General features: G+C 38.6%; 2 protein-coding genes and 1 non-coding gene across 5 annotated transcripts; 2 read left to right on the forward strand and 1 right to left on the reverse strand.

Moving 5' to 3' along the window:
* Positions 1 to 10,145: 10,145 nt before the first annotated feature.
* LOC125607711 lies at positions 10,146 to 10,252 on the reverse strand. Its single transcript, XR_007338782.1, has one exon. It is a non-coding gene; the product is annotated as a small nucleolar RNA R71 (small nucleolar RNA).
* Positions 10,253 to 15,642: 5,390 nt separating this feature from the next.
* Positions 15,643 to 18,518, forward strand: LOC106393886 (glutamate--cysteine ligase, chloroplastic-like). Of its 3 annotated transcripts, XR_002663596.2 has the most exons (5): positions 15,643 to 16,200; positions 16,312 to 16,473; positions 16,566 to 16,661; positions 17,635 to 17,785; positions 18,129 to 18,518. XR_002663596.2 is itself a non-coding variant. In XM_048766446.1 (4 exons), exons 2-4 carry the CDS (start codon positions 16,630 to 16,632, stop codon positions 18,219 to 18,221), a joined length of 276 nt encoding a protein of 91 aa, XP_048622403.1. In that variant the 5' UTR covers positions 16,208 to 16,473; positions 16,566 to 16,629; the 3' UTR covers positions 18,222 to 18,518. The 3 variants fall into 3 exon arrangements, 1 of the variants encoding a protein (XP_048622403.1); XR_002663594.2 differs by lacking the exon at positions 18,129 to 18,518 and having other exon boundaries at positions 15,695 to 16,200; positions 17,635 to 17,914; XM_048766446.1 differs by lacking the exon at positions 15,643 to 16,200 and having other exon boundaries at positions 16,208 to 16,473.
* A 1,017-nt stretch (positions 18,519 to 19,535) lies between these two features.
* Positions 19,536 to 20,847, forward strand: LOC106393879 (upstream activation factor subunit spp27). The gene is made up of 2 exons (XM_013834531.3): positions 19,536 to 19,922; positions 20,457 to 20,847. The coding sequence occupies exons 1-2, from the start codon at positions 19,614 to 19,616 to the stop codon at positions 20,571 to 20,573; spliced, it is 426 nt and encodes a 141-aa protein (XP_013689985.1). The 5' UTR covers positions 19,536 to 19,613; the 3' UTR covers positions 20,574 to 20,847.
* Positions 20,848 to 21,403: the final 556 nt, after the last annotated feature.

A 21,403-nucleotide genomic window follows, 5' to 3' on the forward strand; every position in this document is an offset into this window, starting at 1 on the left:
TGTCAAGTAATAGAATGTTTGTCCTAAACATTCAAAATGACATTGCACGATGTCTCAAGATGTGCTACAAGGAGGAATCTTGGCTTTGGCATCTTCGATTTGGGCATCTCAACTTTGGAGGCTTAGAGCTACTTTCCAAGAAAGAAATGGTGAAAGGCTTACCTTGCATCAATCATCCAAATCAAGTGTGTGAAGGTTGCTTACTTGGAAAGCAATTCAAGATGAGTTTTCCAAAGGAGTCGGAGACAAGAGCAAGAAAGCCACTAGAACTCATACATACAGATGTATGTGGTCCGATCAAACCAAGTTCACTTGGTAAGAGTAACTACTTCCTTCTCTTTATCGATGACTTTTCAAGAAAAACATGGGTTTACTTTTTGAAACAAAAATCAGAAGTGTTTGAAATTTTCAAAAAGTTCAAAGCCCATGTTGAGAAGGAAAGTGGTCTTAAGATCAAGTCCATGAGATCGGATCGAGGAGGAGAATTCATGTCCAAGGAGTTTCTGAAGTATTGTGAAGATAATGGAATTCGAAGACAATTGACGGTGCCAAGAACCCCTCAACAAAATGGAGTTGCGGAAAGAAAGAATAGGACAATACTTGAGATGGCAAGAAGCATGCTCAAGAGTAAGAAGCTACCAAAGGAGTTGTGGGCAGAAGCAGTTGCTTGTGCGGTTTATATATCAAACCGTTCGCCTACAAAGAGTGTTTTAGAAAAGACACCACAAGAAGCTTGGAGCGGAAGGAAGCCCGGAGTCTCACATCTAAGAGTCTTTGGAAGCATTGCTCATGCTCATGTTCCAGACGAGAAGCGGAGCAAACTAGATGATAAAAGTGAGAAGTATATCTTCATTGGGTATGACGCTAACTCCAAAGGCTACAAGCTCTACAATCCTGAAACAAAGAAGACAATCATTAGTAGGAATGTCATCTTTGATGAAGAAGGAGAATGGGATTGGAGATCAAATAATGAAGACTACAACTTCTTTCCATCCTTTGAAGAAGAGAATGTGGAGCAACCGAGAGAAGATCCAGCTACACCACCAACTTCACCAACAACAAGTTCTCAAGGAGATGAAAGCTCAAGTGAAAGGACTCCACGTTTTAGAAGTCTACAAGATATCTACGAGGTAACCGAAAATCAAGACAATCTTACTCTATTTTTGTCTATTTGCGGATTGCGAACCTATGAACTTTGAAGAAGCCCAAGAAAAGAAGTCATGGAGAAGTGCAATGGATGAAGAAATCAATTCGATTCAAAAGAATGATACATGGGAGTTAGCTTCACTTCCAAATGGACACAAGGCAATTGGTGTGAAGTGGGTGTACAAGGCAAAGAAGAACTCTAAAGGAGAAGTTGAAAGGTACAAGGCAAGATTGGTGGCAAAAGGCTATAGTCAAAGAGCCGGGATCGACTATGATGAGGTATTTGCTCCAGTTGCTCGCTTAGAAACGGTTAGACTAATCATTTCATTGGCAGCCCAAAAGAGTTGGAGGATACATCAAATGGATGTAAAATCAGCCTTCTTAAATGGAGACCTTGAAGAAGAAGTCTACATTGAGCAACCACAAAGCTACATAGTCAAAGGAGAAGAAGACAAAGTCTTAAGGCTGAAGAAGGCGCTTTATGGATTAAAGCAAGCACCAAGAGCGTGGAACACTCGGATTGATAAGTACTTCAAGGAGAAAGGCTTCATCAAGTGTCCATATGAGCATGCACTTTATATCAAAACTCAAAACAATGATATATTGATTGCATGCTTATATGTTGATGACTTGATATTCACTGGCAACAATCCGATTATGTTTGAAGATTTCAAGATGGAGATGACAAAAGAGTTCGAGATGACCGACATTGGACTAATATCATACTACCTTGGCATTGAAGTAAAGCAAGAAGAAAATGGAATCTTCATTACTCAAGAAGGCTATGCAAAAGAGGTGCTTAAGAAATTCAAGATGGATGACTCAAATCCAGTTTGCACGCCAATGGAATGTGGAGTCAAGTTGTCAAAGGAAGAAGAATGAGAGAGTGTGGATCCAACACTCTTTAAGAGTTTGGTTGGAAGCTTACGATATCTAACGTGCACAAGGCCCGACATCCTACACGCAGTTGGAGTTGTGAGTCGATACATGGAGCATCCAACAACAACTCATTTCAAGGCAGCCAAGAGGATCCTACGCTATATCAAAGGTACAATCAACTTTGGCTTGTATTACTCCATTTCTGATGATTACAAGCTTGTTGGATATAGCGATAGCGATTGGGGTGGAGATGTAGATGACCGGAAAAGCACAAGTGGCTTCGTGTTTTTCATTGGAGAAACTGCTTTCACATGGATGTCAAAGAAGCAACCAATAGTCACCCTTTCTACTTGTGAAGCAGAGTATGTGGCAGCTACTTCATGTGTTTGCCATGCTATTTGGTTAAGAAACTTGCTAATGGAATTGAGCCTACCACAAGAGGAGCCAACAAAGATATTTGTGGATAACAAGTCGGCAATAGCATTGGCGAAGAATCCAGTCTTCCATGACCGGAGTAAGCACATCGATACTCGTTATCACTACATTCGAGAATGTGTTACCAGGATGGATGTGCAGTTGGAGTATGTGAAGACAAATGATCAAGTAGCTGATATCTTCACCAAGCCACTCAAGCGAGAAGACTTCATCAAGATGAGGAGCTTACTAGGAGTAACCAAATCAAGTTTAAGAGGGGGTGTTGAAAGTTAAACTTGATTTGGATCACATTTTGGGCTAATAATTTACTAATCATTTTAGCCCAAACTTAACTCAATATCTAGAATTATCCTCCACCTCCATAAGATAAAAATCTAGATATTCTCATAGAATTATCTAGATAATTAGGATAAAAAATCTTAGATATTATGCTAGAATTCTCTAAATTTAGGATTAAAATATGTAAGATATTTTGTACTTTGGAGGCTATAAATACCTCCACTCCCCATCATTTTGTATCATCAAGAAATAATCCAAATTTGTAATAAGTAATAAAAATCCTCTTCTAAGTTATAAAATCTTTCTTCTTCACACAAAACACTTTCTCTTCAAACACTTAAACACTTTCTCCATCTTTATAAAGTTTTTCATTCCAACAAAAAGCAGTGTAAAGACTGTACCTCTTGAATAGGGATCGTCCATTGTGAGATCTGATGAACGGATCCTCGTTTTTTTTTTTGAATTCAAAAGTGAGATTCTCAGTTTTAGGTGACGGACGAGACGGGATGAACATAATAGAGTTCTTCAAAACGACACCGTTTCAAATAAACCCGGTATGCAGAAATCATTAAATCAAGTGAAAACCGGCTAAACCGGACTGGATCATTTTTTGGACAACTCCGGACCGGATCATATAGAATGATAGAGACAACACGATGTGGGACTTTAGTAGCGGGTGTGTGTCAGTGTGAATCATTGAATTACATCCTTGATCTTTTCTTAAGTGTGTTATAAGCTAGACCCGTTTTTTTTGTCATAAGTAGTTAACATACACTACTACTACGTCGCTCACTCATATACTATGATCTAAGGAAAAAAACAGGGCAATGAAAATGAATGATATAGACCACACGATGTGGGACTTTAACAGCATGTGTGTGTCTCACTCATATATGAACTTTTTAAAAGCTTCTAAACGAGCGAGCTGGCAGGTTCCTCAAAACTCATTTTCGTGTATGAAAGTTTGTGATAACATCGAAAAAAGTTCATTTTGGTTGAGTGGCTACGCTCACTGAGTCACTGGAATGGCCACCCTCGAAGAGAAGTGAGTTTTTTTTTATCACACTTTTTTTTTTGTTGTTTGTCTAATATCTTGCGTTAAGACATAAACCGTTGAGATGTCCATATGTATGTTTGGGTTTAGGGTTTGGTTTGTTGGGTTTTGTCTGAAATTTGGTACATTTTTTTCTAGAAATTGATGAGTTCTTCCTTTTCTCAGTATTTTTGTTTGGAGGAACGAAATCAATAGGTTATTTTGTCTTCTTTGTCTAAAATTCTGCCTAAGGATCCATTTTGATTCTTGTCTGTACAAATTTTTTGCTCTAAAGAATAAAAAAATTTTAATAATCATCAGTGTCGGTTCTAAGGGAGTGCTGGGAGTGGGAGTGCAAATGCACAGAATCCATCTTGTATGTTAAAATTTCTTTATTACTTTAGGGTTCTAAAGTTTTTTAGATTGATATATTGAAGGTCTAAACTCTAAAAATTACTCATTAGTCTAAAGGAAAAAGAGCACATGGCCTTTTATTTTTCTAAGCCGGGCCTGATAACCATACTCGATCATATTACATGAATGGGAACAATTACATCATCAGTGGAAGCTACAATGAGAATGTGGTGTGTGTTTGTTGTATTTAAACGGGAAGACGCCTTATGAATATATCTCTAAGAGAGGTAATATTACATATAAACGGCAAATGAATGTAAGCTGCCATGTGAGAGAACTTATGACCTTACTATGTGATTCGGTCTGACCCGCAGGGGTACGGCTCGAATTTCTCCACGATGGGTGTTCAGTCTCTACGCGGTGACCCTTTCAGGTCTTAGAACATCAATATCGTGGGCTCTTAACCTGGGTTTTTAGAGCATCTTTATCCCTAAAACTCCAAATAAGGTTCTTAATGATTTTGTAACTTTAAGAATTTTTGTTAAGAAACTTCCATTTTGAGTGGTCCAATGGAAGTTTCTTAATTGAGGATTCTTAAAAAAAAAAATTTACATCTCCATCTAATCCTACAAAACAACCAAATACATCAAGCAACCATAAACATATCAAAATAATAGCTCCTGAAAATCAATACAAATAATAGCCTGAAAATTAGCAAAACTTCGTCATGGCTGCAAACAAAAGCTTGTTTACAGTGACTCACTCAGCGTGAAAACAATCAAGCCAAACCAATAACTAATGATCTAGACCACTAACAAAGGAGCAGACTTGTAGATATGTTCTCATTTCCATTTTAATTGTAAGAACAATTCCACTATAACAACTAAAGAGAGAGGGTGTTGCAATAGTAATGATAACAAGTCGCTTAGTCACAGTAGCTACATAGAAGACTACAAACTAATGCAGGTCAAGTAGTCTTCTTTATTGATATCTCATGATTTTAATGAGTTTTAGATTTATATTTTAGTTCATTATGATCATTCTAGGTTGCATTTAGGTCTTAATATTGCATTTACATGCATAATTGCATAAACAGGGTCTAAAGTGCACACTTGAGAAGTTTGGGGTGAAATCGCAAGGTTGTTCTTGCAAGTTATGGAGTTTGTGGCCAATTTGAAAGAAATCCGAAACCAAGGGACCATCTTGCAATTACACGAGGGCTAAATCGCACAGATGAAAGATTGGGATTGATTTGAGAGGGTGTGTCTGCCTATTCTAAAGATGGGGGCCATTTTGTAAAGAATAAGAAGTTCAGGGACCTGTCTTGCAAATACTTGTAACTTCTCCATTTGAAAAGATCGAAGCTTTCTCTGTTCAGAATCTGAGGCTGATTCCCGACGACGATGAAGAGCACGGCCACACGGTGGAGCTGAGATTACGAGACCGAGGAGGAGCTGTGATGGCCTGAACGCAAGGCTCCGTGGTGGAGAAAGGTGGCAGAGATGGAGACTGAACGCCATGGTGGAAGAAGCTCGGTTCTGGTTACGTCACGGCGAGGAGGTGAGCCAGTGACGACGAGGTAGTGTTGTAGCGGCCATGGAGAAGCTTGAGACGAAGAAGACAAAGTCCGAGCTCGAGCAAACACAGCGGATAGACGCAGCGGCATGATGAACCCGCTGGGAAAAGACCCATGTCCCTGTTTCGTATCGACTTCCTGCAGCGACTTGGTGACACCGCTCGGAACAAAGCTAGCTCTGGCGCGGACAAGATTTTGAGCTGTTGACCGGTTTATTCCGGTTTGACCCGGTTTAATTCAATTAAACCAGCACGAGTTTGGATCTCCTATATATAGTTTTAGACTTAGAAACTTTATTTTTTATCTCATTTTCTCTCAAGACTTTGTCTAAACTTGTAAAAGCTTGAATCTTTCTATAATTTAAGGAAGTACTTCATCTTATAATTGTGTTTCTCTTGCTCATTAACATGATTAGCCTTGATCCTTACATGGGTTTAAGGTTTCTCATGGAGATTATTGAGTAGACACATTTTGGATTCATGGGTTAAGGTAGATTAGGGTGATTAAGCTAGATCTAAAGTGTTTTAGTATAAATCCATCTTGTTCCTTGCTAGTAGAGTGTTTTTAATGCAACTCTAGAGTTGGCCTATCTAAAGTTGAGCTCTAGGCATTTCATACCGAGAAGGTGTTTGATGAAATGCCTGAACCAACTCTCCTAAACTTTTAACATTCTTTACCAAAGGGATTTGTTGTTAAAGGTGTTAAGATGGCTAGTAGACTTGAGATTAATGATTACTTAGATAACATTCAACCAAAGGGATTTGATGCTTGAGTTATCTAGGTAAATGAGCATTCATCTAGGGATAGAGTTTGTTTAGGATTGTGTCTAGGCCTAAGATAGATAGATCGGTTGAAAGTTGACACCTTTAGATTGAAACTTGATCACCTTATATCAATTATCCTTACCCATGAATCCATCCTTAGCATTTGAAAGTTCTTGCACTTATTTCTTGATTGGATTTGAGATCACCTTGTTTATATTTCTAGGATCTTAGCTTGTTACAAATCATCCATCTTCTTGTTTGCTTAGATTAAGAAAGCTTGTGTATTCTTGGTGTTATAGGTCACTAGTTCCTTGTGGATTCGATCCTAAAATGCTACAATGACATACCATTCGATTGTGGTATTGTTGGCACATTAGGTTAATTGGTGTGTGCTTAAACGCGTAATCATTTATGCACCAGTTCCTTAAGGGAAGCAACTCAGGAAACAAACCTTCTACATGAGGTTCACCATGAGACAAGTCACCCTTTATGAAATTGTCCAACACAATGAAAGTCCGCTCTGCAATTATAACAAACCAAACAACAGAAGCATCATGGACTTTTACATGTAAATAACGTCCTGAACACAACAGTCAACACACTTGGAGGATTGGTGACATCAAACTTAAAAGAGTACCAAACTCAAAACAGAGAATCATGAGTATAAAGGTCTATTGATCAAAACCCATATGCAAACAGTCAACTTTGAGATTCTGGAAAGAAAACCTAATACTCTAACACAAGAAAGTGATTAACTTTAGATAAAAGAATATGCACTTCCTTCCACGCAGGTCGTCATGGCCAAGAACTTATTCAGATTAGGCTGACAAAAACAGAGCACAAAAACTAAAACATTAACAAACAAAAGAACAAAACTTTATATTATTTGGGAACATCCCAACCGATAGGTTTACCCCAACATAACAGAACTATAGACTTGTAAGTAAATCCAGAGCTAGTAACCAATATAACAAACTTTGAGAAAAGATCAGATCAGATTCAGATTAGGTAGTAAACATAGCACATAAAGCAATCTAGAGCTACTAACCAACTTAAAGCATGGAGCAAACTTGAGAAAAGATTAGATTCAAATATTGTAACTTTCTAAATCATCAAGAGCTAAGTTCACGAGAAGACAGAGACACTGTGGTGGTTTCAAACCTTTCCTTCCAACAGTGGTGGTTTCGATCGGTGGAGGATCGGTGGTGGTTTGGCTGATCGGTGGAGTATTGATCGGTGGAGTATTGATCGGTGGTGATCTGTGTGGAGGATCAGTGGTGGTTTTGATGGGTTTCACCCCTTTCCTTCAAACCAGAACACGAGGAAGACAGAGCAACTAAGGGGGTGGTATTCAATCTATGAATTTGAAAGAATTCATAAGGAAAAACTTTTGCAGTATTTTCAAAGATTTGATGAGATTTTAATGCATTTATCTAATTCCTATGCTTACTTCTATTATTGATTTTAAAAGAATATACATAAATTTGATAGAATACTTCTGCGAAAGCACACAATCGAAAGTCTCAGAAGGCATCTTGATTTGGTTAACTGGGTTTCTGATATCTTGCATATTTACATTGTTTTATCCATTCATCCATGAGCATTTTCATCATATAGATTAGGATTTAGACATGTTTAGGTTGCATTTTGCATACATGAGTCTCTATTAGGTACTGGAGTACCACATGAGGTTATTTGGAGCTCAAAAGAGGTGAAAAGAGTGGTCATTGGGCGAGCAAGGCATGGAGCGACCAGTTCGGAGCGACACCACCAAGTCGCTCTGACCTCCCTATTGGAGCGAACTTACCAGAGCGACAGGGAGAAGTCGCTCGCGGTTTCATCACTCGGAGACGCGAGAACGAGCCCGGAGCGACCTCCCGGAGCGACACCACGAAGTCGCTCGCATCTCACACCCCTCTCGGAGCGACCTCCCAAAGCGACACCCCGAGGTCGCTCGCGTCTCTATGGCGAGACGACACGAAGCGAAGCCTGGAGCGACCTCTCAGAGCGACCCACTGAGGTCGCTCCCGAAGGCCGGAGCGACTTGTCGGAGCGACATGCCGAGGTCGCTCCGCGCCTATTATCTGCTCGATTTCTATTTTACTTAAGGGCCTTTTGGTCATTTCATTATGCACGTTTTACATTTCTAAAACCTATGTTTTAAACATCTTTTGTAGCCACCAGAGGCAGATTATCTTTTATCTTTTGATCTATTGAGAAATACACAAGAACTCTCTTGAGAAGTTCATCTCTTGGATTTTGATTTGTTATGTTCTTGTGTTATTGTTGATTTCTTATCTATTTCTCTACATGATTAATCTGAAATCCAATATGGGTTTAAGAGGAATCATGGAGATTAGTGAGTAATCACCTTTTGAATTCATGGGTTAGGGAGATTAAGGGTGATTAGGTTAGTTCTAGGATGTTTTAGTGTAGATCATTCTTGTTCCTTGCTAGTAGAGTAATCATAATGCATCTTCTGAGTTGGCCACTCAGTTGTTGATCCTTAGGCATTTCTCACCCGAAAGGTGTTCGATGAAATGCCCGAGACAACTCTCCTAGGCTTTTAGTATACTTTGCCAAAGACATTTGTTGTTAAAGATGCTAAGATAGCTAATAGACTTGTTAGTAATGATTGCTTTCATATTATTCAACCAAAGACATTTGATGTTTGAGATATGTTAGCAAATGAGCATTCATCTAGACATAGAGCTTGCTTAGAATTGTGTCTAGGCTTAAGGTTGATAGTTTGATTGATCATTTGCCATCCTTAGTTCGATACTTGATCACCCAAGGTCTAATCCCTATGCCCATGAGTTCTCTTTTCCCTTAGTCAAGAAAGTATCATTCTGTTATTGCTTTCTAGTTTAGTAGTAGTTTAAAACCCATCTAAATCATTGGTTGCACTTAGATTAAGTGAGTACTTGCATTCTCAGTGCTTTGATATCCCTCAGAACTGGTTCGACAATCTTCTATACTACAACATTTGTCTTAGGAGCCTTGAAAACTCCTAACATCAAATTGGCGCCGTTGCCAAATTCTGAGTAGATTTAAACATTGAGATTTAGTCACTTGCTTGAGACTAAGTCATTTTTATTTTCTTTTGTTACTGATTCTCTTTCTTCACCTCCCTTTAATCTACAGGTGTATGAACTTGAGGAGCAGGGGTCCATCAAACCTAGTTCCAAGAGCTGCAGACATCAGAGCTTTAGAGAGAGAGTGTGCTAGAAAGAGAAGAGAAGAAGAGCAACAGGCTCACTTGCAGAAATTGGATACTGATATGGGAGACATACCTCAAAACCAACAGCGAGCAGCTCGACCCATTGGCACTTACGACCGCCCCAACATTCATGGTCATAGATTGGGAATCCGAGCACCCGCTGTGGCAGCCAACAACTTTGAGATCAAATCAGGACTCCTCAACGTGATCGAGAACAACAAGTATCATGGCTTGGCTCTAGAGGATCCATTTGATCACTTGGACAGGTTCGACAGCTACTGTGGGTTGTCAAAAACTAATGGTGTGTCCGAAGATGCCTTAAAGCTCAAGCTATTCCCTTTCTCTTTGGGGGATAAGGCACGTCAGTGGGAGAAGTCTCTACCCAGTGACTCCATCACCACTTGGGATGACTGCAAGAAAGCATTCTTGGAGAAGTTCTTCTCTACTTCAAGAACTGCTAAGCTGAGAAACGAGATTTCCAGCTTTCAACAGAAGAACTTGGAAGGCTTCAGTGAAGCCTGGGAGAGATTCAAGGGCTACCAAGCTCAATGCCCACACCATGGCTTCTCTAAGGAGAGCTTGCTGAGCACATTCTACCGTGGTGCTCTTCCTAAGTACAGAGCCAGACTGGATACAGCTAGCAATGGGTTCTTCTTGGGGAGAACTGAGGAGGATGCAGAAGAGCTGGTTGACAACATGGTAAAGAGTGATGCAGTCTACAGTGGAGACCACGACAGAGGCAGTAGAACAGATGATAAGCAGACGAGGAAAGAGATCAAAGCTTTGGAAGACAAGATCGACCTACTCATTGCTGAAAAAGCAACCCAAGAGCAGCTGAAGTTTGTTGGTAACTCCAAGCAGGAAGATCCACTTGCTGTCAATGAGGTTGAGGGTTTGGAAGGTCAAGAGGAGTTGTGTTTCATCAACAACAATGGTAGCTGGTACAAAAAGGAGCCCAACTTTCAGTACAACAACTACCAACAGAAATCCTATCCAAACAACCAACAGAGTGGTTATCCGCCAAGAAACAACCAGCAAGGCAGCTATCAGCCTCAGCAAAACCCCTTGTCTGGTTCCTCTGCTCCTCAAGAGAGCAGCACTGATACCTTACTGAAACAAATCTTGGAGTCTCAGACTAGAAGTGAGAAGCATGTTGGTTATGAGTTGAAGAACCTTCATACCAAGATTGATGGGAGCTACAATGAGCTCAACAACAAATTCTCACACCTTGCTTCTACAGTCAGGAATTTAGAGAATCAGTTTGCTTCCATGAACACTCACCAGAATCGCCAGCAAGGATCTCTACCTGGAAAGTCTGACCAAAACCCCAAGGAGGCCAAAGCTATCACCCTTAGGAGTGGTAAGCAGTTACCTCCTAGAACCCTCACCAAGGATGCTGAGAAACTAGGTGAGGGGGTTGCCATCAACATAGATGATGAAGTGGTGATTGTTGATGAGAAGATCAATGACGAGATCTTGGAGAAGATAGTGGAAGCCAAAGGTAAAGGAAAGGTTGGGGAAGAGAAGAAGACAGTAAAGGATGGTGAAGTTGTTACTCCAGCAAGTGAAAGTTCTTTTGTTCCCTCCCTATGAACCCAAACTTCCATTCCCTGGTAGATTCAAGAAGCAGCTGCTAGAGAAGTACAAGGCTCTGTTTGAGAAGCAAATGAGTGAAGCTCAGGTTGCAATGCCCATCATCGATGCTTTCATGTTGATTCCTCAATACAGCAAGTTCCTGAAAGATGTTGTAGCTGCAAAGAAGAAGGAGATGGAAGGCATGATGATTCTTACCCATGAGTGCAATGCCATCATCCAGAGGCTTGATGTTCCAGAGAAATTAGAGGATCCAGGAAGCTTCACACTACCTTGTGCTCTTGGACCTATGGTATTTGAGAAAAGTCTCTGCGATTTGGGAGCTAGTGTCAGCTTGATGCCTTTGTCTGTTGCAAAGAAGCTTGGATTCACTCAGTACAAGAAGTGTAGACTCTCTCTGGTGTTAGCTGATCGTTCAGTGAAGTACCCTGTGGGCATCTTAGAGGACCTCCCTGTGAAGATTGGAAGGTATGAGATACCTACAGATTTTGTGGTGCTTGAGATGGGTGAGGAGGCTCAAGATCCATTGATTCTAGGAAGGCCATTCTTAGCTACAGCAGGAGCTATTGTTAATGTGAAGGAGGGCACGATTGATCTCCATTTGGGTAAAGAGAACATCCTCCACTTTGACATCAAGGGGAAAATGAGGAAACCAACTGTGTTCGGGCAAGCCTTCTACATTGAAGAGATGGGCACTCCTGCTGATGAGCACCTTGAAGAGTTACCACCTGAGGACGACGAGGAGGGAGCATCTCCCTCTACTCATTCCCTATAGAAGGTAACCCACCACACTCCCTTGTATATACCATTTTATTTTTGCATATTAGTCTTCTTTTCGGTATCTCTCTCTCTACTTGACAACACAGAGACTGTGTAACACAAGTTTGGGGGAGGTACCAAGTATTTGATCATGTTTGCTTTGATGTTGTTTCATTGAGTCATGCATTGCATACCTATTTGCATAGATAAAAAAAAAAAATCAATCATTTAGTTTGCATCATTTGCATTTTTAGGAGAGTCTAGAGCATATAGGTTGCATTCACTTGCATTGGGAGCAAAGATTTTAAATGCCTTGTAAAGAACACTACGTTGCACCTGAGTAGCTTTTGCACCTCTCAAAAAGACTTGTATGTTTCGAGCCTTGAAAACTCTTCCTGAAACTTGTTGATTGCTGAAACTCAGTCTTTGAAGCCAACTACAACCTTATTTGAACTGAACGAACTTAATGCTTCTTGCTCATGGTCCCTTGTGTACTGAGTCATGGCTATACACACTTGAGTTGTCACATCCTTTATGCCAATCTTAATTTTGACAAACTCTAGTGGTAGACCACTCCCAAAACCCTTCTCTCCTTTTAAGCTTTCATTGTTTGATGAGTGAGGCCTTTTTCGGAAAGTCTTACATGTGCATAATGTTGAGAGTATCGGGAACGACAATGCTTGATCTTCATTCTTGCTAGATTGGGCACTCTATTGTCTAGCTATAGGTGGGGGTGAGTGTTGTGATTATGATTTGGGAGAAATGAAAAAAAAAAAAAGAATAGACTCTTTGTGCTTAAGTGAATTGTTTTATTGGGATAAGTAGAGAAGCCTGTAGCTCAAGTTTTGAAAAGTCTTGGCCCCCAGCCTAAAAAAAAAAAAAAAAAAAAAAAAAAAAAACGAAAAAAAAAAAAAAAAAAAAAAAAAAAAAAAAAAAAAAAAAAAAAAAAAAAAGGGGGCTAGCAAAGTTGTTAGGAGCTAAGAAATGTTTTGAGGTTGTGAAAAATCCCTTGTAGATTTCAAAGAGAAGGAGTTTAAGTTCTTAGGATCTTTTGGTGAGAGATGTGAGTTGGGTTTGACATTTGGGAATGATTGTGTAATTGTATGTTTGGGAAAAGGGTAGAACAATGGAGATTGAGCATTGTATGCATGAGTTGGTCCCTTTCTTAGATATATTATGTGCAATGTCAAGGCTACTTGTTTTGAGAGTAAACCACCTTAAAGATCATATGTTTTGAACCTCTTGAATCACTTGAATAAAAGCCTTCCCTTACCCAACCAAATGACTTGGACCAACTGACCATTTGCAAGAATTCACCTGATGTTTTGTGCTTAATGAATGTGAGAGTTGGTTGATTTGAATGTGTGGATGCTTGATGATGAGTGTAAGAACAAAAAGAGTTAAGATAGGCCTAGAGAAGCTAGAGTGTAATAAGAGAGTGTGCTAGTTGTGTTTCTTTTGGCTATGTGCTCCCTCCTTCAACCTCTCTCCCTATGAGTTCTAGAAAGTTCACTTGTGGACAAGTAAAAGAACAAGTTTGGGGGAGTTGATATCTTGCATATTTACATTGTTTTATCCATTCATCCATGAGCATTTTCATCATATAGATTAGGATTTAGACATGTTTAGGTTGCATTTTGCATACATGAGTCTCTATTAGGTACTGGAGTACCACATGAGGTTATTTGGAGCTCAAAAGAGGTGAAAAGAGTGGTCATTGGGCGAGCAAGGCATGGAGCGACCAGTCCGGAGCGACACCACCAAGTCGCTCTGACCTCCCTATTGGAGCGACCTTACCAGAGCGACAGGGATAAGTCGCTCGCGGTTTCATCACTCGGAGACGCGAGAACGAGCCCGGAGCGACCTCCCGGAGCGACACCACGAAGTCGCTCGCATCTCACACCCCTCTCGGAGCGACCTCCCAAAGCGACACCCCGAGGTCGCTCGCGTCTCTATGGCGAGACGACACGAAGCGAAGCCTGGAGCGACCTCTCAGAGCGACCCACTGAGGTCGCTCCCGAAGGCCGGAGCGACTTGTCGGAGCGACATGCCGAGGTCGCTCCGCGCCTATTATCTGCTCGATTTCTATTTTACTTAAGGGCCTTTTGGTCATTTCATTATGCACGTTTGACATTTCTAAAACCTATGTTTTAAACATCTTTTGTAGCCACCAGAGGCAGATTATCTTTTATCTTTTGATCTATTGAGAAATACACAAGAACTCTCTTGAGAAGTTCATCTCTTGGATTTTGATTTGTTATGTTCTTGTGTTATTGTTGATTTCTTATATATTTCTCTACATGATTAATCTGAAATCCAACATGGGTTTAAGAGGAATCATGGAGATTAGTGAGTAATCACCTTTTGAATTCATGGGTTAGGGAGATTAAGGGTGATTAGGTTAGTTCTAGGATGTTTTAGTGTAGATCATTCTTGTTCCTTGCTAGTGGAGTAATCATAATGCATCTTCTGAGTTGGCCATTCAGTTGTTGATCCTTAGGCATTTCTCACCCGAAAGGTGTTCGATGAAATGCCCGAGACAACTCTCCTAGGCTTTTAGTATACTTTGCCAAAGACATTTGTTGTTAAAGATGCTAAGATAGCTAATAGACTTGTTAGTAATGATTGCTTTCATATTATTCAACCAAAGACATTTGATGTTTGAGATATGTTAGCAAATGAGCATTCATCTAGACATAGAGCTTGCTTAGAATTGTGTCTAGGCTTAAGGTTGATAGTTTGATTGATCATTTGCCATCCTTAGTTCGATACTTGATCACCCAAGGTCTAATCCCTATGCCCATGAGTTCTCTTTTCCCTTAGTCAAGAAAGTATCATTCTGTTATTGCTTTCTAGTTTAGTAGTAGTTTAAAACCCATCTAAATCATTGGTTGCACTTAGATTAAGTGAGTACTTGCATTCTCAGTGCTTTGATATCCCTCAGAACTGGTTCGACAATCTTCTATACTACAACATTTGTCTTAGGAGCCTTGAAAACTCCTAATATCAGTTTCTTCAGCAACAAGGCAACATTGACTTTATATTTGTTAATTGTTGTTTTTTATATTTGCGGGTAACTCATTAATTATCATCCACAAAGGTCTCTTCATTCTTTACGTACTTCTGGAAAAATGAGAAGTAGAGAAATGCTATTGTTTGTGTTTTCCTACAATTCATTATAAATCTCTGCATAAGAGCAAAGAATTGACCCTTTACATTTATACATGACATTTTCCATTAAATTCTTATCAAATACCATTACTACAAAATCTATCAACTATTGAATAACAACAGATTTAAAGTAATTAAAAAAATGATTCCAAATGCTTAATCCAATAACAAAAGAATTTAAAAGAATTGATGAAATTCATAATTGAATAACAGTGGAATTGAATGGAAACAATGATTCCTTCTAATTCCTTCTAATTCTATCAATAAAAGAAAAAAAATAGAAAAAAAAAACAGAAAAAAAAAACTTTAACTAGGAGACTGACACATGGGTTTAAACCCACTAATAATCTATCACCAAACACCCAAATTAAAGATCGGTAATCTCTATTTTCTTTTTTTCTGATTTAATTTTAATCACTTTTTGCCTTAAGAAATTCATTAAGGTTCAGGGTTAATGATGGTCTTAGTGTTTTAATGTTAAAAAAGAAAAGAAAATTGTGTAATTAAAGAAGAAGCGTTGCTTAATTAAGGCTGGGAAGAAACGTTGCTTCTCTCCTTCCCTCGTGACTTCTCGACCGCTCCGACTCTTCTGGTGATCTCTCCTCGGCGAAGCGGTGAAAACAAAGGAAAGAAAAATATCTCAACCTATCAAGAGTCTCCTTTCATCTCCATCTCCAAAAGATGGCTTCCTCGTGGAGAAAGTACAAGACCCGAAAGCGAGACCCAAGCCCTCAAAACGTCGTTCTTCTCGTCATCGATTTACAAAACCACTTCTCCTCCATGGCCAATCCTATCCTCTACAACGCTCTCGCCACCATCGACCTCTGCCGATGCGCCTCTATCCCCGTATTGTTCACGCGCCACGTCCACAAATCCCTTACGACTGACACCGCCATGCTCGGCGAGTGGTGGAACGAGTTGCAGCTTCAGCTTTATGGGTTGTATAAGATTGCTACCGAAGGAGGTTGTTAATAACTGCTCGTGCTAAGTGGTTTGCCTCTCTCTCTCTTTATTCTTTACTCTGTTTCTGTGCCATGATTGATAATCTGATTCCGACGTTTTGACTATGAATCTGTGATGATGATTGCTTGTAAATGTTTAGTTGAGGTATCTTCATGTTGGAGTCATGTATGTATCACCAAGTTCACATCTGATTCAAGAGAAGATGATTGCCTGATCATGTTTAGTTGAGTGAGATAGTTGACGTATCTTCACATTGGAGTCATGTGGGTATCACCAAGTTAACAGCTTGCATTTATAACGGGTTAGACCACCCTTGTGATCTTTACAGTTTTTGGTTTGTTTTCTTATTGTTTGTTCATGAACTTATGTCTCTCTCTTTTTTGGAAATTTCAGTGCTTGTTGGTGAAGGGATGGAAAGGATCAAGCTGGAGCTTTCCCCGCCGGAAGAAGAGTAAGGATGAAGAAGACTATGCATGTGCTATACGTGAGGTTAGTACTATTGACTTTACTGCTTGTTACCTTTAGCGTGATTCATTTTTTTTGTTCTCTTGTAGTAGCTTGATACTTGATAACAAGCACTCATTTATCATAATTGCATCTTGAAAATGAATACTTTGTAATTAGAATAAGAGCTTCTTGAGTCATTGTATCTTATGATTTAGGCCGTTGCATATTAACCTCTCGTAGTGGGTTCATTGGTTCCTACTTTGTCGGCTGTTGACATTTACAGAGATGTCAGCCTTATGTGCGCATGCTTTTGTTTTAAGTTATAGATGATGCAGGTGAAATTAGAGGAGATGTCATTTTATATTTTCTGTATTGGTACAGGGTTTCTCATTTTTCATACAAATATAATAACTTGATCATGACACATGCTCCTTAAGTCTTTCTCGTACTTGATATTATAGTTGAGCAAGGAAATGTTCTTTAGAGCACCATTATACATAATCTTTTTGCAAATGAGAATAGCTTATGTTGACAATGGGAAACTATAATGGGTAATGGCTTATCTGGTCCTTTTACTTTTTCATTCGTAGAGAAATGGTCAAAGTCCTAAAAGTGTTTCTTGTAGCTCTCTACTGCTATTCTACTTGTGCCAGTTTAGACTGAATTGTCCTGTTGATTGTTTGTTTAAACTTGGATCATGTGTTAACTATGAAAAACTGAATGTTTTGCTTGATTGGTTAAGTGATCCGTCTTGTGTGCTCTTTTGAAACAAGTTTTAACTTTTGGGAAACATCCTCGATGGAATTTAGGTTCAGTTGGATTTGAATCTTACCAGACATGAAAGTGTAGGACTTGTCATGTGGTTTTGTTATAACATTACAAATTGCAGACTGTTTTGTTAAATGTCTTTGTATGTGTTCGTGTGCTACCTTGTTTTTGTTTTTAAGCTCATACAGATTGTTTTGTGTGTTGGACCATTATTCCATGAAGCTAACTTGATGTTTTGAGTTTGCAGGATAGGTACAGAACATGAGAAGTTTGGTTTTGAGGTTAATACTTTGCGCCCTATGAAGTATGATCAAATAGCCAAGCTGCTTAACAGTATTGCCGAAAGATTTGAATGGGAGAAATTCATGGAAGGTGACAAGATCATACTTAGCAGAAGGGTGAGTAAATCTCTCTCTTTTATTGCATTGCTTAGGCTTCTCTGTGTACAATTTTTCTTGTGTCATTGTCTTTATAATACTATTTTGTAATGAAAGTTTATTCACAAGAAGCCTTTGTTCTTCCTTCTCCTTCTCCTTCTCATGTTATTCCTTCTCATATTTTCTTTAAGAACCCTTAATTAAGAGATTTACATTGGAGCACATAAATGTTGAAATCTCTTAACTAAGTCTCTTAACTCACATTTACTACTTAAAAAATATTTAAAAAATAATTAAGAAACTCTAAAGGGGTATTTGGGATAATGATGCTCTTATGGCATTTCAAGATTTGTTTATGTTGCAGGATTTTAATATGAGTGTTTTGGCTGCGTACACGCGGCCTAACTCAGTGTCTGAAATTGTCAAGGTACATTGTAAACACTGTTGCTACTGTTAAAGCTCCCAAATATTTTAAGCTCTTGTAACACAGTTTCTGGCAACCAAATAAAACATTTTGCAAGTGAATTTGCTAAATATAGAAAAATAATCTTATGGTCTTCGTTGTTATCCCTCAAATAGCATGGAAGGCTAAAGGAAAACAATTAATGATTGTGTTAACTCTGCTGGGAAAGTGTATGATTTTGGTATAACATGTTTGTTGTTGAGCTGTATTATACATTTGTACTTGTGGAAAACTATCAACAGAGTTCTAAATAAAAGTGTACTAGGAGAAGGAAATGCAATGTTCTGAAAATTGGTATATGTCGTACTCAATTTTTTTTAAAAAAATCTGAATTTTGCAATTCAAATAGTCTAAATCATTTTAAATCGATCTAAGATTGTCTAAAGAGAAAAAGACTAGGATAGCACCAAACCAAATTTTTGTTCCCAAAGTAGCACTCAAGGCTCAAAGTCACAAAAATAGGTTTCATTAAAGAGTTAAATATACATTTATACCCCTTGGGTTAATTAATCCAAACCTTAGGGTTTAGAGTTAAGGGGTGGGGTTTTGGAATTAGGGTTTAAAATTTTATAAAAAATAAATACTAAAATAAAAAATAAAAATTTTAAAAACAGTTTCCAAAAGTATTTTTTAAATTATAAAACGAAAATTTGAAAAAAAAAATCGAAAAAAAGATATTATAAAAAATTCGAATCTGAAAACATATAATCTGAAACTATAAAAAAATTCTTTTTTTTTCATTATTTTATTTTTTTATTTTTTTATTTATTTTTGTTTATTTATTTAATTTTAAACCAAGGGTATTAGGGATATTTTACCCTTTAATGAATGTTATTTTTGTGACTTTCTCCTTCTAGTGCCATTTTTGAGACATAAACTTCAAAATGTGCTATTATTGACATTTGCCATTGTCTAAATCTGTTGTTAGTGAAAATTCATAAGTTTGTCTAATTGTATTTTATATATGTAATTTTTATAATTACCAAAATATTTTTTATAATTAAACTCAAAAACTAAAATATCTAATGTAAATATAAAATACATATATAACTTATTTATTTGTTAACGCGTAGATCCCATCTAAACTTTGAATAATTTGTTTACCTAGTCTCTGATCTTCTACGAAACCCTTAGGCCTTATCCATCTAGCAATGTTTTAAACATTAGGAAATGTATTACTTTGCAAAACAACCAATATTAATTTGATTCTGACATACTGTCTGTCTTCGTAGTAAACCAGAACCAGACAACATTGGTCCGGTTTAGACTAAACGGTTTACATAGAAACTCGAGAAATTAAAAGGGACACAAAGGGATAAAGCAAAACCTCTCGTCTTCCAACTCCACCACACAGACAGACAGACAGACACAACACCCAAGACGACAATGGCTCTTTCTTCTGCTACCTTCTCTACCTTTCTCCGCGTCGATACGGCGCCGTTCCGGAGTTCGCCGTCTCTCTCCTCCCTCCGTATCTCCTCTCATCCGGCTAACCTGCGCATGGTGCGAGCTGTGACCTCCGCGACGGCGGCGTCCTCCGAGCCGTCTTCAACCACCAAGACGAGGGAGCCACGTGGCATCATGAAGCCTCGTCCGGTGACCCCAGAGATGCAGGACGTTGTAGGCGAGTCGGTGATACCTCGCACACAGGCCCTCAAGCGTATTTGGGCTTACATCAAGGAACACGACCTTCAAGTAAATACTCTCTCTCTGTCTATGAAAGGCTTTACCTTTATTGTAGACTAATCCCAAATAGGGTCTTTCTAATTGCTTATTGATTCAAAAGAGACAGCTTTTTAATAATTTGGATGAGGTGTGAAACCTTTTTGGAGCTTAGTAAAAACCTTCTAACAGCTTATGTTGACTAGGCTCTGTGTTATCCTCTATGTTGTGATGATACAGTTGACTAGTGACCTCAATTGTTATTATTAAATCCCTTTCTTATTCCAATATTCCTTAGTTAGTTGTCATGTTTGGTTTTGAATCACCTTATCTAATGACTATTTTGAGTTCTGTCTAGTTGGAACAAATGTAGATTTTATTCACGTTTTGCTTTTAGCTCACCTTAAGAAAGTTTACTTGTGCTCGTGTTCTGTTGTTTTGGGTTTTAGTAGTGATAACTTTTCAACATAATTACAAGTAGTCAATTCATATTCTATCTTACTTGTGTTATAACCTTTTGGTGGTGACTTAAATAAGAAGGTTGAGTAAATGTTGTTCTTTCTACAGGATCCACAAAACAAGAAGGTTATAATCTGCGACGAGAAGCTGAAGAAGATATTTGATGGCAAAGACCGTGTCGGCTTCTTGGAGATTGCAAAGCTCATCGGTCCTCACTTTCTCTGAATGAAATGAAATTTGGCTGGAGAAAAGACAATCAATCATTGGCATATGTTTTGGTGAGCTATCAAGGGAGCAGATTACAATATTAGTAAAATGTTAGGGTTTTTAAGAAGTTTTATTCAACCAAGTTTAGTAGTTAAGCCTTTGGAGGATATCTATAGTCGGTTATGTGTCTCCTTGCTTCCCATTTGCGGTTACAAATATGCTTCTTCTTTCTTTTTTTTTTGTCTTAGAACATGAACAACTCTTTTATGAATCGGTCAGTTGTGTTCTTTTACATCGTTTCTCTCGTGTGTTTTTTCAGAAAGTGTATTTTATTGCGGTTGTTTTTGCGGTATAAAAATACATGCGAGGCATGGTCTTTCTTGTTAACAAGCGTAGAGTTTTAAACTTCAAAAGACACAAGTTCATGGAGTACTGTCAAACAAAGTATGGCAATATCTAATATTCATATTAATTCTAAAAACTTGAGATCATTTCGCAAGGAAAAAGAAAATTGCTTCGTCTCCAAATCTTGTAATCGTCGTCTCTTCCCCGCCAACAACCGGTTCTCTCTCAATCAACCTCACCTCACAGTCCTGTGCTGCCATCTCCCAGTTTCGGTATCTAAAGAAACTATATATACATGACGAAACTGTGACAGATTGGGGATAATTGTGATAGATAGGGGAGCTTATAAGTGGGTCACCAAGACTAGAGGAGCTCAATGACTTGCTTCGCCAGCTCCACAAGAAAGGGATTGTACAAGTCCTTAGTTTCTGTGAGTTTGTTGACTACTTATGGGGGTCTCTTTACATTACAACAATTACTGACACTCAGCTCGCAGCGCTCAA

The sequence above is a fragment of the Brassica napus genome, chromosome A3, assembly GCF_020379485.1.
Source record: "Brassica napus cultivar Da-Ae chromosome A3, Da-Ae, whole genome shotgun sequence".
NCBI lineage: Eukaryota > Viridiplantae > Streptophyta > Magnoliopsida > Brassicales > Brassicaceae > Brassica > Brassica napus.

What these genes read in the sequence shown, in the direction of transcription:
- LOC106393886 (XM_048766446.1), top strand. Translation starts at nt 16,630, where the DNA reads ATGAAGAAGACTATGCATGTGCTATACGTGAG. An exon ending in ATGCATGTGCTATACGTGAG is followed by an intron (nt 16,662 to 17,634) that starts GTTAGTACTATT and finishes TTGAGTTTGCAG; the next exon opens with GATAGGTACAGAACATGAGA. An exon ending in AGATCATACTTAGCAGAAGG is followed by an intron (nt 17,786 to 18,128) that starts GTGAGTAAATCT and finishes TTTATGTTGCAG; the next exon opens with GATTTTAATATGAGTGTTTT.
- LOC106393879 (XM_013834531.3), top strand. Translation starts at nt 19,614, where the DNA reads ATGGCTCTTTCTTCTGCTACCTTCTCTACCTTTCTCCGCGTCGATACG. An exon ending in TCAAGGAACACGACCTTCAA is followed by an intron (nt 19,923 to 20,456) that starts GTAAATACTCTC and finishes TTCTTTCTACAG; the next exon opens with GATCCACAAAACAAGAAGGT.